This window comes from Cuculus canorus, chromosome 35 (assembly GCF_017976375.1).
Source record: "Cuculus canorus isolate bCucCan1 chromosome 35, bCucCan1.pri, whole genome shotgun sequence".
Taxonomy (NCBI): Eukaryota; Metazoa; Chordata; class Aves; order Cuculiformes; family Cuculidae; genus Cuculus; species Cuculus canorus.
In genome coordinates this window covers 1,167,048-1,182,532 of record NC_071435.1, presented here as the reverse complement: position 1 = coordinate 1,182,532, position 15,485 = coordinate 1,167,048, and the positions used below count along the sequence as shown (strand labels likewise).

Sequence of the window (15,485 nt, the reverse complement as noted above, 5' to 3'; positions counted from 1 at the left end):
CAGTATAGACCAGTATAGACCAGTATAAACCAGTAGCAGCCCCAGGGCCTCCCCGTCCCTCCCAGTGCCTCCCAATCCCCCCCCAAGTGTTCCCCAATCCCCCCCAGTGCCCCCCACTATAGACCAGTATAAACCAGTATAGACCAGTATAAACTAGTAGCAGCCCCAGGACCTCCCAGTCCCCTCCCAGTGCTCCCCCAGTGCTCCCCGATTCCCCCCAGTATAGACCAGTAGAAACCAGTACAGACCAGTATAAACCAGTAGAGACCAGTATAAACCAGTAGCAGCCACAGGGCCTCCCAGTCCCCTCCCAGTGCCCTCCCAGTGCCTCCCAATTCCCCCCAAGTGTTCCCCAATCCCTCCCCCAGTATAGACCAGTATAAACCAGTATAGACCAGTAGCAGCCCCAGGGCCTCCCAGTCCCCTCCCAGTGCCTCCCAGTGCCTCGCAGTACCTCCCAATCCCCCCCCCGGTGCTTCCCAATGCCCCCCCAGTGCCACCCAGTATAGACCAGTATAAACCAGTATAGGCCAGTATAAACCAGTATAGACCAGTAGCAGCTCCAGGGCCTCCCAGTCCTCTCCCAGTGCCTCCCAGTGCCTCCCAATCCCCCCCCAAGTGTTCCCCAGTGCCCCCCAGTATAGACCAGTATAAACCAGTATAGACCAGTATAAACCAGTAGCAGCCCCAGCGCCTCCCAGTGAGGGGGACCCCAAAAACCGAGGGTTTGGGACCGTGGAAAAGGGGGGAATGGACCCAAAAAGTGGCTTTTTTGCCCCAAAGTGGTACTTTTGAACCCCCAAAAATGAGGGGAGGGGACCTTAAGAGGAAGGGGAACCCCAAAATGGAGGGGGGACCCCAAAAAGGGACCCAAAAGGAATGGGGGACCCCAAAAAGTGAAGGGGGGACCCCAAAAAATGAGGGTTTGGGACCGCGGAAAAGGGGGGGATGGACCCAAAAAGTGGCTTTTTAGCCTTAAAATGGCACTTTTGAACCCCAAAAATGAGGGGAGGGGACTTTAAGAGGAAGGGGGAACCCCAAAAAGTGAGGGGGGACCCCAAAAGTGAGAGGGAACCCCAAAAGGTGAAGGAGGACCCCGAAAATGAGGGTTTGGGACCGTGGAAAAGGGGGGAATGGACCCAAAAAGTGGCTTTTTAGCCCTAAAATGGCACTTTTGAACCCCAAAAATGGGGGGAGGGGACCTTAAAAGGAATGGGGGGACCCCAAAATTGAGGGGGGGACCCCAAAATTGAGAGGGGGACCCCAAAAGGTGAAGGGGGACCCCAAAAAATGAGGGTTTGGGACCGTGGAAAAGGGGGGGATGGACCCAGAAAGTGGTTTTTTTGCCCTAAAATGGCACTTTTGAACCCCAAAAATGGGGGGAGGGGACCTTAAGAGGAAGGGGGGACCCCAAAAAGTGAGGGGGGACCCCAAAATTGAGGGGGGGACCCCCAAAAAGTGAAGGGGAACCCTAAAAATGACAGGTGGGACCGTAAAAATGGGGCTAAAAAGGGGGGATGTGGAGCCAAAAAGTGGGGGTTTTGCCCCCAAATGGCACTTTTGACCCCCCCAAAAACGGAGGGGACCCCAAAAATGGTGGGGGGACCCCAAAAAATGTTGGGGTTCCCCTTGGGCAGACGCAGCAGTCGAAGTTTGTGAACTGGCAAGTGGACGGCGAATATCGGGGGGGCGACTTCACAGCCGCCCTGACTTTGGGGAACCCCGACATCGTGGTGGGGTCAGGTGAGCACCCCAAAAACGAGGGGACCCCAAAAAACCCCCCGGGGGGACCCCAAAAACCCCGGGGGGACCCTAAAAACCCAAAGAGGGGACCTCAAAAACCCAGGAGGGGCCCCAAAAGTTGGGGGTGAAAGGGTGGAGGGGGGGGAAAAAGGGGGACCCCAAAAGTTGAGGGGGGGACCCCGAAGTCTTAAAGGGGGGAAGAAGGTGGGGGGACCCCAAAAATGGGGGGGGACCCCCCAAAAAGTGGAGGGGGGACCCCAAAAAGGGAGCTAAAAAGAGGGGGACCCCAAAACTGGGAGCAAAAAGTGGGGGGATGGACCCAAAAAGTGGCTTTTTGGCCCTAAAATGGTACATTGGAAGCCCAAAAAAAAGGGGGGGGACCCCCCAAAAATGAGGGGGGGACCCCAAAAAGGGACATAAAAAGGGGGGGACCCCAAAAATAAGGCCCCAAAAGTTGGGGAGACCCCAAAAATGGGAGCGAAAAGGGGGGGATGGAGCCAAAAAATGACTTTTTTGCCCCAAAATAGTACATTTGAAGCCAAAAAAAAGGGGGGGACCCCCCAAAAAGGGACATAAAAAGGGGGTGACCCCAAAAATAGGACCAAAAGTGGAGGGGGACCCCAAAACTGCGACTTAAAAAGGGGGGAACCCCAAAACTGGGGCTGAAAAGGAGAGAATGGACCCCAAATTTGGCTTTTTTGCCCCAAAGTGGCACTTTTGAAGGGAAAAGGGGACCCTGGGAGGGTTTGGGGGGGGACCCCAAAAGCCAGGGGGGACCCCAAAAGCGAGGGGGGACCCCAAAAAGGGTCTTAAAACGGTGAGGATACCCCAAAAACGTGAGGAGAAGGGGGAAAAAATTGGGGGTGAACGGAGAAAGGGATGCGGGGGGGGGTGGAAAAAAGGGGGGAACTGAAAGGTGGGGGGAGAAAAAAGTGGGGGGACCCCCAAAAATGAAGGGGTGTCCTTTCTTTTCCCTTCTCCGGGGTTGTCCAGGGATCGTGGTGGCCCATTACCTGCAGAGCGTGACGCCGGCGCTGGCCTTGGGGGGAGAGCTGGTGTGGCACCGCCGACCCGGCGAGGAGGGCGCCGTCCTCTCCATGGCCGCCCGCTACGCAGGTACCGCCGCCAACGGATGCCGTTATGGGGTCTCCGGGGGGTCCCCGTGGGGTCCCCATGGTCTCAGGGTGGTTTCATGTTGGCTTCATGGTGTTCTTGTGGTGGCCCCATGTTCTCCTGATGCTCCTATGAGGTCATTATGGTGTTCTTATGGGGTTCTGATGTCATCTTGACGTCATTATGGGGTCTCCATGAGGTTTTCATGGGGTCCCCGTGGTCTCCTGGAGGTCACGTGGTGCCGTCATGGTGTCCTCGTGGTGGCCCCATGAGAACATGAGGTTCTCATGGTGTCCCTATGGGGTTTTGATGTCATCTTGACGTCATTATGGGGTCTCCATGAGGTCATGGTGGGGTCCCCGTGGTCTCATGGTGGTTTCATGGAGTCTTCATGGTGTTCTCGTGGTGGCCCCATGAGAACATGAGGTCTTCATGGTGTTCCTATGGGGTTCTGATGTCGTCTTGACGTCGTTATGGGGTCTCCATGGGGTCCTGATGGGGTTCCCGTGGTCTCAGGGTGGTCACGTGTTGTCTTCATGGTGTTCTCGTGGTGGCCCCATGTTCTCATGATGTTCCTGTGAGGTCTTCATAGTGTTCCTATGGGGTTTTGATGTCATTATGGGGTCTCCATGAAGTTGTGGTGGGGTTCCTGTGGTCTCGGGGTCGTCACGTGTTGTCTTTATGGTGTTTTCGTGGTGGCCCCGGGAGAACATGAGGTCCTCACGGTGTCCTTATGGGGTTCTGGTGTCGTCTTGACATCGTTATGAGGTCTCCATGGGGTCCTGATGGGGTTCCCGTGGTGTCAGGGTGGTCGTGTGGTGCTTTCATGGTTTTCTCGTGGTGGCCCCATCTTCTCATGATGTTTTATAAGGTCCTCACGGTGTTCTCATAGGGGTTTTATGTCATTATGGGGTCTCCATGAGGTCGTGGTGGGGTCCCCGTGGTCTCCTGGTGGTTTCATGTTGGCTTCATGGTGTTCTCGTGGTGGCCCCATGTTCTCCTGATGCTCCTATGAGGTCTTTATGGTGTTCTTATGGGGTTCTGGTATCATCTTGATGTCATTATGGGGTCTCCATGAGGTCTTCATGGGGTCCCCGTGGTCTCCTGGAGGTCATGTGTTGTCTTCATGGTGTTCTCGTGGTGGCCCCATGAGAACATGAGGTCCTCACGGTGTTCCTATGGGGTTCTGATGTCATCTTGATGTCAATATGGGGTCTCCATGAGGTCGTGGTGGGGTCCCTGTGGTCTCGGGGTCGTCACGTGTTGTCTTTATGGTGTTTTCGTGGTGGCCCCGGGAGAACATGAGGTCCTCACGGTGTCCTTATGGGGTTCTGGTGTCGTCTTGACATCGTTATGAGGTCTCCATGGGGTCCTGATGGGGTTCCCGTGGTGTCAGGGTGGTCGTGTGGTGCTTTCATGGTTTTCTCGTGGTGGCCCCATCTTCTCATGATGTTTTATAAGGTCCTCACGGTGTTCTCATAGGGGTTTTATGTCATTATGGGGTCTCCATGAGGTCGTGGTGGGGTCCCCGTGGTCTCCTGGTGGTTTCATGTTGGCTTCATGGTGTTCTCGTGGTGGCCCCATGTTCTCCTGATGCTCCTATGAGGTCTTTATGGTGTTCTTACGGGGTTCTGATATCATCTTGACGTCATTATGGGGTCTCCATGAGGTCTTCATGGGGTCCCCGTGGTCTCCTGGAGGTCACGTGGTGCCGTCATGGTGTTCTCGTGGTGGCCCCCTGAGAACATGAGGTCCTCACGGTGTTCCTATGGGGTTCTGATGTCATCTTGATGTCGTTATGGGGTCTCCATGAGGTCATGGTGGGGTCCCCGTGGTCTCATGGTGGTTTCATGGAGTCTTCATGGTGTTCTCGTGGTGGCCCCATGAGAACATGAGGTCTTCATGGTGTTCCTATGGGGTTCTGATGTCGTCTTGACGTCGTTATGGGGTCTCCATGGGGTCCTGATGGGGTTCCCGTGGTCTCAGGGTGGTCACGTGTTGTCTTCATGGTGTTCTCGTGGTGGCCCCATGTTCTCATGATGTTCCTGTGAGGTCTTCATAGTGTTCCTATGGGGTTTTGATGTCATTATGGGGTCTCCATGAAGTTGTGGTGGGGTTCCTGTGGTCTCGGGGTCGTCACGTGTTGTCTTTATGGTGTTTTCGTGGTGGCCCCGGGAGAACATGAGGTCCTCACGGTGTCCTTATGGGGTTCTGGTGTCGTCTTGACATCGTTATGAGGTCTCCATGGGGTCCTGATGGGGTTCCCGTGGTGTCAGGGTGGTCGTGTGGTGCTTTCATGGTTTTCTCGTGGTGGCCCCATCTTCTCATGATGTTTTATAAGGTCCTCACGGTGTTCTCATAGGGGTTTTATGTCATTATGGGGTCTCCATGAGGTCGTGGTGGGGTCCCCGTGGTCTCCTGGTGGTTTCATGTTGGCTTCATGGTGTTCTCGTGGTGGCCCCATGTTCTCCTGATGCTCCTATGAGGTCTTTATGGTGTTCTTATGGGGTTCTGGTATCATCTTGATGTCATTATGGGGTCTCCATGAGGTCTTCATGGGGTCCCCGTGGTCTCCTGGAGGTCATGTGTTGTCTTCATGGTGTTCTCGTGGTGGCCCCATGAGAACATGAGGTCCTCACGGTGTTCCTATGGGGTTCTGATGTCATCTTGATGTCAATATGGGGTCTCCATGAGGTCGTGGTGGGGTCCCTGTGGTCTCGGGGTCGTCACGTGTTGTCTTTATGGTGTTTTCGTGGTGGCCCCGGGAGAACATGAGGTCCTCACGGTGTCCTTATGGGGTTCTGGTGTCGTCTTGACATCGTTATGAGGTCTCCATGGGGTCCTGATGGGGTTCCCGTGGTGTCAGGGTGGTCGTGTGGTGCTTTCATGGTTTTCTCGTGGTGGCCCCATCTTCTCATGATGTTTTATAAGGTCCTCACGGTGTTCTCATAGGGGTTTTATGTCATTATGGGGTCTCCATGAGGTCGTGGTGGGGTCCCCGTGGTCTCCTGGTGGTTTCATGTTGGCTTCATGGTGTTCTCGTGGTGGCCCCATGTTCTCCTGATGCTCCTATGAGGTCTTTATGGTGTTCTTACGGGGTTCTGATATCATCTTGACGTCATTATGGGGTCTCCATGAGGTCTTCATGGGGTCCCCGTGGTCTCCTGGAGGTCACGTGGTGCCGTCATGGTGTTCTCGTGGTGGCCCCCTGAGAACATGAGGTCCTCACGGTGTTCCTATGGGGTTCTGATGTCATCTTGATGTCGTTATGGGGTCTCCATGAGGTCATGGTGGGGTCCCCGTGGTCTCATGGTGGTTTCATGGAGTCTTCATGGTGTTCTCGTGGTGGCCCCATGAGAACATGAGGTCCTCACGGTGTCCCTATGGGGTTCTGATGTCATCTTGACTTCATTATGGGGTCTCCATGGGGTCCTGATGGGGTTCCCGTGGTCTCGGGGTGGTCACGTGTTGTCTTCATGGTGTTTTCGTGGTGGCCCCGTGTTCTCATGATGTTCCTGTGAGGTCTTCATAGTGTTCCTATGGGGTTTTGATGTCATTATGGGGTCTCCATGAAGTTCTGGTGGGGTCCCTGTAGTCTCGGGGTGGTCACGTGTTGTCTTCATGGTGTTCTCGTGGTGGCCCCAGGAAAACATGAGGTCCTCACGGTGTCCTTATGGGGTTCTGGTGTCGTCTTGACGTCGTTATGGGGTCTCCATGGGGTCCTGATGGGGTTCCCGTGGTCTCGGGGTGGTCATGTGTTGTCTTCATGGTGTTCTCGTGGTGGCCCCATGTTCTCATGATGTTTTATGAGGTCCTCACGGTGTCCTTATAGGGTTTTGATGTCATTATGGTGTCTCCATGAGGTCGTGGTGGGGTCCCCGTGGTCTCCTGGTGGTTTCATGTTGGCTTCATGGTGTTCTTGTGGTGGCCCCATGTTCTCTTGATGCTCCTATGAGGTCATTATGGTGTTCTTATGGGGTTCTGATGTCGTCTTGACTTCGTTATGGGGTCTCCATGAGGTCTTGATGGGGTCCCCGTGGTCTCCTGGTGGTCTCTTGGCATCTTCATGGTGTTCTCATGGTGGCCCCATGTTCTCCTGGTGTTCCCATGGGGTCTTCACGTCACCTTGATGTCCTTATGGTGTTTCCACGATCTCCTCATGATGTCCCCACCCCCCAGATGTCCTCCATCGCCTCCTGATGTTCCTCCTGATGTTCCTCAGGACGTTCCTCATCCTCCTGTGATCCCCCCATCATCTTTCCATGACCTTTTGACGTCTTTATGGCGTCTCCACCATCTCCTCACGATGTCTCCACCCCTCACGATGTCCTCCATCACCTCCTGATGTTCCTCTTGATGTTCCTCAGGACGTTCCTCATCCTCCTGTGATCCCCCCATCATCTTTCCATGACCTTTTGACGTCTTTATGGCGTCTCCACCATCTCCTCACGATGTCCACACCCCCCACGATGTCCTCCATCACCTCCTGATGTTCCTCCTGATGTTCCTCAGGACGTTCCTCACTCTCCTGTGATCCCCCCATCATCTTTCCATGACCTTTTGACGTCTTTATGGCGTCTCCACCATCTCCTCACGATGTCCCCACCCCCACGATGTCCTCCATCACCTTCTGATGTTCTTCCTGATGTTCCTCAGGACGTTCCTCACTCTCCTGTGATACTTCCATGAACTTTTGATGGCCTTTCGATGCCTTTGTGGTGTCTCCACCATCTCCTCACGATGTCCCCACCCCTCACGATGTCCTCCATCGCCTCCTAATGTTCCTCCTGATGTTCCTCAGGACGTTCCTCACCCTCCTGTGATCCCCCCATCATCTTTCCATGACCTTTCGACGTCTTTATGGCGTCTCCATCATCTCCTCATAGTGTCCCAACTCCCCTCGATGTCCTCCATCACCTCCTGATGTTCCTCCTGATGTTCCTCAGGACGTTCCTCACCCTCCTATGATCCTTCCATGAACTTTTGATGGCCTTTCGACGTCTTTATGGTGTTTCCACCATCTCCTCATGATGTCCACACCCCTCACGATGTCCTCCATCATCTCCTGATGTTCCTCCAGACGTTCTCCACCATCTCCTGACCCTTTCCTCCTCTTTTCCAGCCCCGGACTGGATCGCTACTCTCACTTTGGGCCAAGCGGGGGTCCACGCTACGTATTACCATCGCGCTAACGAGCAGGTGAGGGGGTAACGAGGTTGGTGGTGGTGGGGATGGGGTGGGGTGGGGTGGGGTGAGAGTGGTCCTCATGTCCTCTTTTTGCCCCCCCCTCCCTCTCAGCTGCAGGTGGGGGTGGAGCTGGAGGCCAACAGTCGCCTCCAGGAGAGCAGCGTTGGACTCGGGTATCAACTGGACCTCCCCCGCGGACACCTCGTCTTCAGGGGTACCGATGGGGGGGGGGGAGTAACGAGGGGGGAGAAATGGGGGTAACGGGGGGGGAGGAGTAAAGGGGAGTAATAAATGGGGGTAATGAGAGTGGGAGTAATAATTGGGGGTAATAATGAGTGGGGGAGTAATAAATGGGGTAATAAATGGGGGTAATAAATGGGGGTGAAGAGAGAAGGAGTAATAAATGGGGGTAATAAAGGGAGGGGGTAATAAACGGGGAGTAATAAATGGGGGTAATAGAGAGTGGGAGTAATAAAAGGGGGTAATAAAGGAAGGGGGTAATAAACAGGGAGTAATTAATGGGGGTAATGACAAAAGGAGTAATAAATGGGGGTAATAGAGAGTGGGAGTAATAAATGGGTAACAAATGGGGGTAATGAGAATGGGAGTAATAAATGGGGGTAATGAGAGGGGGAGTAATAAATGGGAGTAATGAGAAAAGGAGCAATAAATGGGGGTAATGGTGAGAAGGAGTAATAAATGGGGGTAATGAGAGTGGGAGTAATAAAAGGGGTAATAAAGGGAGGGGGTAATAAATGGGGAGTAATAAATGGGGGTAATGACAAAAGGAGTAATAAATGGGGGGTAATAAATGGGGGTAATAGTGAGTGGGAGTAATAAATGGGGGTAATAAATGGGGTAATAAAGAGTGGGAGTAATAAATGGGGGTAATAAGGGAGGGAGTAATAAATGGGGAGTAATAAATGGGGTAATGAGAGTGGGAGTAACAAATGGGGAGTGATAAATGAAGAGTAACAAATGAGGGTAATGGGAGTAATAAATGGGGGTAATGGGAGGGGGAGTAATAAATGGGGAGTAATAAATGGGGGTTATGAGAGGGAGTAATAAATGGGAGTAATAAATGGGGGTTATAGAGAGTGGGAGTAATGGGGAGAAATAAATGGGGTAATGAGAGGGAGTGATAAATGGGAGTAATAAATAGGGAGTGATAAATGGGGAGTAATAAATGGGGAGTAATGAGAAAAGGAGTAATAAATGGGGGTAATAGGGTGGGAGTAATAAATGGGAGTAATGGGGTAATGATTGGGGGTAATAAATGGGGTAATGAGAGGAGGAGTAATAAATGGGGGTAATGAGGGAGGGGGTAATGAATGGGGAGTAATAAATGGGGAAATGAGAGAAGGAGTAATAAATGGGGGTATTAAAGGAGAGGGTAATAAATGGGGGAAATGAGAGTGGGAGTAATAAATGGGGGTAATGAAGGCAATAAATGGGGAGTAATAAATGGGGTAATGAGAGGGGGAGTAATAAATGGGGAGAAATAAATGGGGGTAATGAGAGTGAGAGTAATAATTGGGGAGTAATAAATGGGGTAATGAGAGAAAAAGTAATAAATGGAGGTATTAAGGGAGGGGGTAATAAATGGGGGAAATGAGAGTGGGAGTAATAAATGGGGTAATGAAGGCAATAAATGGGGAGTAATAAATGGGGGTAATGACAAAAGGAGTAATAAATGGGGTAATGGAGTGGGAGTAATAAGTGGGAGTAATGAGGTAATAATTGGGGGTAATAAATGGGGTAATGAGAAAAGGAGTAATAAATAGGGAGTAATAAATGGGGGTAATAATTGGGGTAATGAGAGGAGGGGTAATGGGGAGCAATAAATGGGGTAATAGGGACTGGGAGTAATAAATGGGGAGTAATAAATGGGGGTTATAGAGAGTGGGAGTAATAAATGGGGTAATAAATGGGGGTAATGAGGAGAGGAGTAATAAATGGGGGTAATGAGAGAGAAGTTAAAGGGGGGAAAAAGGGAGGAAGTAATAAATGGGAGTAATAAATGGTAATGAGAAAAGGAGTAATAAATGGAATGGGTAAAAATTGGGGGTAATAAATGGGGAAATGAGAGAAGGAGTAATAAATGGGAGTACTAAGGGAGGGGTAATAAATGGGGGTAATAAATGGGGGTAATGAGAGGGGGAGTATTAAATGGGGAGTAATAAATGGGGGTAATAAGGGAGGGGGTAATAAATGGGGAGTAATAAATGGGGGTAATAGAGAGTGGGAGTAATAGTTGAGGAGTAATAAATGGGGGTAATGAGGAAAGGAGTAATAAATGGGGTAATAATGGCTCCTGGGGGGGCACTGAGGGGGTATTGGGGGGCACTGAGGGGGTTTTGGGGGGCACTGAGGGGTCAGAGGGGGCACTCAGGGGGTTTTGGGGGGCACTGAGGGGGTTTTGGGGGGCACTCAGGGGGTTTTGGGGGGCACTGAGGGGGTTTTGGGGGGCACTCCGGGGCCATGTGGGGCACTGAGGGGGTTTTGGGGGGCACTCCGGGGCCATGTGGGGCACTCAGGGGGTTTTGGGGGGCACTGAGGGGGTTTTGGGGGGCACTCAGAGGTCAGAGGGGCACTCAGGGGGTTTTGGGGGGCACTGAGGGGGTTTCGGGGTTCCCTCGGGGGTTTTTGGGGGGCACTGAGGGGGTTTTGGGGGTCTCTCGGAGATTTTGGGGGTCCCTCAGGGGTTTTGGGGTCCCTCGGGGGTTTTGGGGTCCCTCGGGGGTTTTGGGGGTCCCTGCGGGGGTTTTGGGGTCCCTCGGGGGTTTTGGGGGGCACTCAGGGGTCAGAGGGGCACTGAGGGGGTTTTGGGGGGCACTGAGGGGGTTTTGGGGGTCCCTGTGGGGTTTCGGGGGTCCCTTGGGGGTTTCGGGGTCCCTCGGGGGTTTTGGGGTTCCCTGGGGGGTTTTGGGGGTCCCTCGGGGGGTTTTGGGGTCCCTCGGGGGTTTTGGGGGTCCTTGTGGGGTTTTGGGGGTCCCTCGGGGGTTTCGGGGGGCACTCAGGGGGTTTTGGGGGACACTCCGGGGTCAGAGGGGGCACTGAGGGGGTTTTGGGGTCTCTGCGGGGGTTTTGGGGGTCCCTCGGGGGTTTCGGGGGGCACTCAGGGGGTTTTGGGGGACACTCCGGGGTCAGAGGGGGCACTGAGGGGGTTTTGGGGTCTCTGCGGGGGTTTTGGGGGTCCCTCGGGGGTCAGAGGGGCACTGAGGGGGTTTTGGGGGTCCGTCGGGGGGTTTTGGGGGTCCCTGCGGGGGTTTTGGGGTCCCTCGTGGGGTTTTGGGGGGCACTCAGGGGTCAGAGGGGCACTCAGGGGGTTTTGGGGTCCCTCGTGGGGTTTTGGGGGTCCCTCGGGGGTCAGAGGGGCACTCAGGGGTCAGAGGGGCACTGAGGGGGTTTTGGGGGTCCCTGCAGGGGTTTTGGGGTCCCTCAGGGGGTTTTGGGGGGCACTCAGGGGTCAGAGGGGCACTGAGGGGGTTTTGGGGGTCCCTCGGGGGGTTTTGGGGTTCCCTGGGGGGTTTTGGGGGTCCCTGTGGGGTTTTGGGGTTCCCTTGGGGGTTTTGGGGGCACTGAGGGGGTTTTGGGGGTCCCTCGGGGGTCAGAGGGGCACTCGGGGGTCAGAGGGGGCACTGAGGGGGTTTTGGGGGTCCCTGTGGGGTTTTGGGGTTCCCTGCGGGGGTTTGGGGGGTCCCTGCGGGGGTTTTGGGGTTCCCTGCGGGGTTTTGGGGGTCCCTCGGGGGGTTTTGGGGGTCCCTCGGTGGTTTCGGGGGCACTGAGGGGGTTTTGGGGGTCCCTGAGGGGGTTTTGGGGTCCCTCGGGGGTTTTGGGGGGCACTCAGGGGGTTTTGGGGGACACTCCGGGGTCAGAGGGGGCACTGAGGGGGTTTTGGGGTCCCTGTGGGGTTTTGGGGTCTCTGCGGGGGTTTTGGGGGTCCCTCGGGGGTCAGAGGGGCACTGAGGGGGTTTTGGGGGTCCGTCGGGGGTTTTGGGGTTCCCTGGGGGGTTTTGGGGGTCCCTGCGGGGGTTTTGGGGGTCCCGGGGGGGTTTTGGGGGTCCCTCAGGGGGTTTTGGGGGGCACTCAGGGGTCAGAGGGGCACTCAGGGGTTTTGGGGTTCCCTGTGGGGTTTTGGGGTCCCTCGGGGGTTTTGGGGTTCCCTGGGGGGGTTTTGGGGGTCCCTGTGGGGTTTTGGGGTCCCTCGTGGGGTTTTGGGGGGCACTCAGGGGTCAGAGGGGCACTGAGGGGGTTTTGGGGTTCCCTGTGGGGTTTTGGGGGGCACTCAGGGGGTTTTGGGGTTCCCTGGGGGGTTTTGGGGGGCACTCAGGGGTCAGAGGGGCACTCAGGGGGTTTTGGGGTTCCCTGTGGGGTTTTGGGGGCACTCAGGGGGTTTTGGGGGGCACTCCGGGGTCAGAGGGGCACTGAGGGGGTTTTGGGGTCCCCTGTGGGGTTTTGGGGGTCCCTGTGGGGTTTTGGGGTCCCCTGTGGGGTTTTGGGGTCCTCTCGGGGGTTTTGGGGTTCCCTCGGGGGGTTTTGGGGGTCCCTCGGGGGGTTTTGGGGGTCCCTGCAGGGGTTTTGGGGTCCCTCGGGGGGTTTTGGGGGGCACTCAGGGGTCAGAGGGGCACTCAGGGGGTTTTGGGGTTCCCTGTGGGGTTTTGGGGGTCCCTCGGGGGTCAGAGGGGCACTCAGGGGTCAGAGGGGGCACTGAGGGGGTTTTGGGGGTCCCTGCGGGGTTTTGGGGTTCCCTCGGGGGGTTTTGGGGGTCCCTCGGGGGTTTTGGGGGTCCCTGTGTGGTTTTGGGGTCCCTCGGGGGTTTTGGGGGGCACTCAGGGGGTTTTGGGGGGCACTCCGGGGTCAGAGAGGCGCTGAGGGGATTTGGGGTTCCCTCGTGGGGTTTTGGGGGGCACTCAGGGGTCAGAGGGGCACTCAGGGGGTTTTGGGGTTCCCTGTGGGGTTTTGGGGGCACTCAGGGGGTTTTGGGGGGCACTCCGGGGTCAGAGGGGCACTGAGGGGGTTTTGGGGTTCCCTGTGTGGTTTTGGGGTTCCCTGTGGGGTTTTGGGGTTCCCTGTGGGGTTTTGGGGGTCCCTGCGGGGGTTTTGGGGTTCCCTGCGGGGTTTTGGGGGTCCCTCGGGGGTTTTGGGGGTTTTGGGGTCCCCTTTGGGGTTTTGGGGTTCGCTGACGGCGTTGGGGGCCGCAGGGTCGGTGTCGAGCGCGGCGGTGGTGGGAGCGGCGCTGGAGAAGAAACTGCCACCGCTGCCGCTGACGCTGTCCTTGGGCGCCGCCATCGACCACCGCAGGGACGCCTTCCGCTGCGGCTTCGGCCTCACCCTCGGCTGAGGGGGGGCCACCACGGGGGGGACCCCACCACCACCACCAGGGGCTCATTATGGGGTGGAGGACATCAACCGACGTCGTTATGGGGGGGAGGACCTCAACCGTCATCAAGTGGAGAACCTCAACCATAGCCATCACCAAGTGGAGAACCTCAATGGATGTCATTATGGGGTGAAGGACCTCAATTGATGTCGTTATCGGGTGGAGAACCTCAATTGATGTCATTATGCAGTGGAGGACCTCAACCATCGTCAAGTGGAGAACCTCAACCGTAATCATCATTAAGTGGAGAACCTCAATTGATGTCATTATGGGGTGGAGAACCTCAACTGTCATCGTTATGGGGTGGAGGACCTCAATTGATGTCGTTATGGGGTGAAGGACCTCAACTGTCATTGTTATGGGGTGAAGGATCTCAACTGTCATCAAGTGGAGAACCTCAACCATAGCGATCATCAAGTGGAGAACTTCAATGGATGTCATTATGGGGTGGAGGACATCAACTGTTGTCATTATGGGGTGAAGAACCTCAGCTGTCATCAAGTGGAGAACCTCAACCGTAACCATCATCGAGTGGAGAACCTCAATGGATGTCATTATGGGGTGAAGAACCTCAACCGTCATCAAGTGGAGAACCTCAACCATAGCGATCATCAAGTGGAGAACTTCAATTGATATCATTATGCGGTGGAGGAGCTCAATTGTTGTCATTATGGGGTGGAGGACCTCAACCGTCATCAAGTGGAGAACCTCAACCATAGCCATCATCCAGTGGAGAACCTCAATTGATATCATTATGCGGTGGAGGACCTCAATTGATGTCATTATGGGCTGGAGAACCTCAACCATCATCAAGTGGAGAACCTCAACCATAGCCATCATCCAGTGGAGAACCTCAATGGATGTCATTATGGGGTGAAGAACCTCAACTGTCGTTGTTATGGGGTGGAGAATCTCAATTGATGTCATTATGGGGTGGAGGACCTCAACCATCGTCAAGTGGAGAACCTCAACTGTCATCGAAATGCGGTGGAGGACCTCAACCATCATTGTTATGGGGTGGAGAACCTCAATTGATGTCATTATGGGGTGGAGGACCTCAACCATCATCAAGTGGAGAACCTCAATTGTCGTAATAATGCGGTGGAGAACTTCAACCATAATCATCATTAAGTGGAGAATCTCAATTGATATTATTATGGGGTGAAGGACCTCAACTGATGTCATTATGGGGTGGAGGACCTCAACCATAGTCAAGTGGAGAACCTCAACTGTAATCATAACGTGGTGGAGAACCTCAACCATAGCGATCATCGAGTGGAGAACCTCAATGGATGTCATTATGGGGTGGAGGACCTCAACGGTCATCGTTATGGGGTGAAGAACCTCAACCGTCATCAAGTGGAGACTCTCAGCTGTCATCGTCATTAAGTGGAGAACCTCAACCATAACGATTCTCAAGTGGAGAACCTCAATTGATGTCATTATGGGGTGAAGAACCTCAATTGTCATCAAGTGGAGAACCTCAACCATAGCGATCATCAAGTGGAGAACTTCAATTGATATCATTATGGGGTGGAGGACCTCAACTGTTGTCATTATGGGGTGGAGAACCTCAACTGTCATCAAGTGGAGAACCTCAACCATAGCGATCATCCAGTGGAGAACCTCAATGGATGTCATTATGGGGTGAAGAACCTCAACCGTCATCAAATGGAGACCCTCAGCCATAACGATCACCAAGTGGAGAACCTCAGTTGATGTCATTGTGGGGTGGAGAACCTCAATTGATGTCGTTATGGGGTGAAGGACCTCAACTGTTGTCGTTATGGGGTGAAGAACCTCAACGGTCATCAAGTGGAGAACCTCAACCATAGCGATCATCAAGTGGAGAACCTCAATTGATGTCATTATGGGGTGAAGAACCTCAACTGTTATCTTCATGGGCTGAAGGTCTCCACCATCGTTATGGGCTGAAGGTCTCCACCATCGTTATGGGCTGAAGGTCTCCACCATCGTTATGGGCTGAAGATCTCCACCATCGTTATGGGCTGAAGGTCTCCACCATCGTTATGGGCTGAAGGTCTCCACCATCGTTATG

At 54.4% G+C, this 15,485-nt stretch overlaps 1 protein-coding gene across 1 annotated transcript in view; it reads left to right on the top strand.

Annotated features, from left to right (window-relative positions):
* Nucleotides 1-13,592, top strand: part of LOC128849905 (mitochondrial import receptor subunit TOM40 homolog) — a 19,954-nt gene extending 6,362 nt beyond the window's left edge. Inside the window, exons 5-9 of the mRNA XM_054052599.1 lie at nt 1,638-1,743; nt 2,737-2,859; nt 7,979-8,055; nt 8,155-8,257; nt 13,248-13,592. Of these exons, the coding sequence (XP_053908574.1) occupies nt 1,638-1,743; nt 2,737-2,859; nt 7,979-8,055; nt 8,155-8,257; nt 13,248-13,387 (549 nt within the window). The 3' untranslated portion in view covers nt 13,388-13,592. The remainder of the gene's footprint in view (nt 1-1,637; nt 1,744-2,736; nt 2,860-7,978; nt 8,056-8,154; nt 8,258-13,247) is intronic.
* The last annotated feature ends 1,893 nt before the right edge of the window (nt 13,593-15,485 follow it).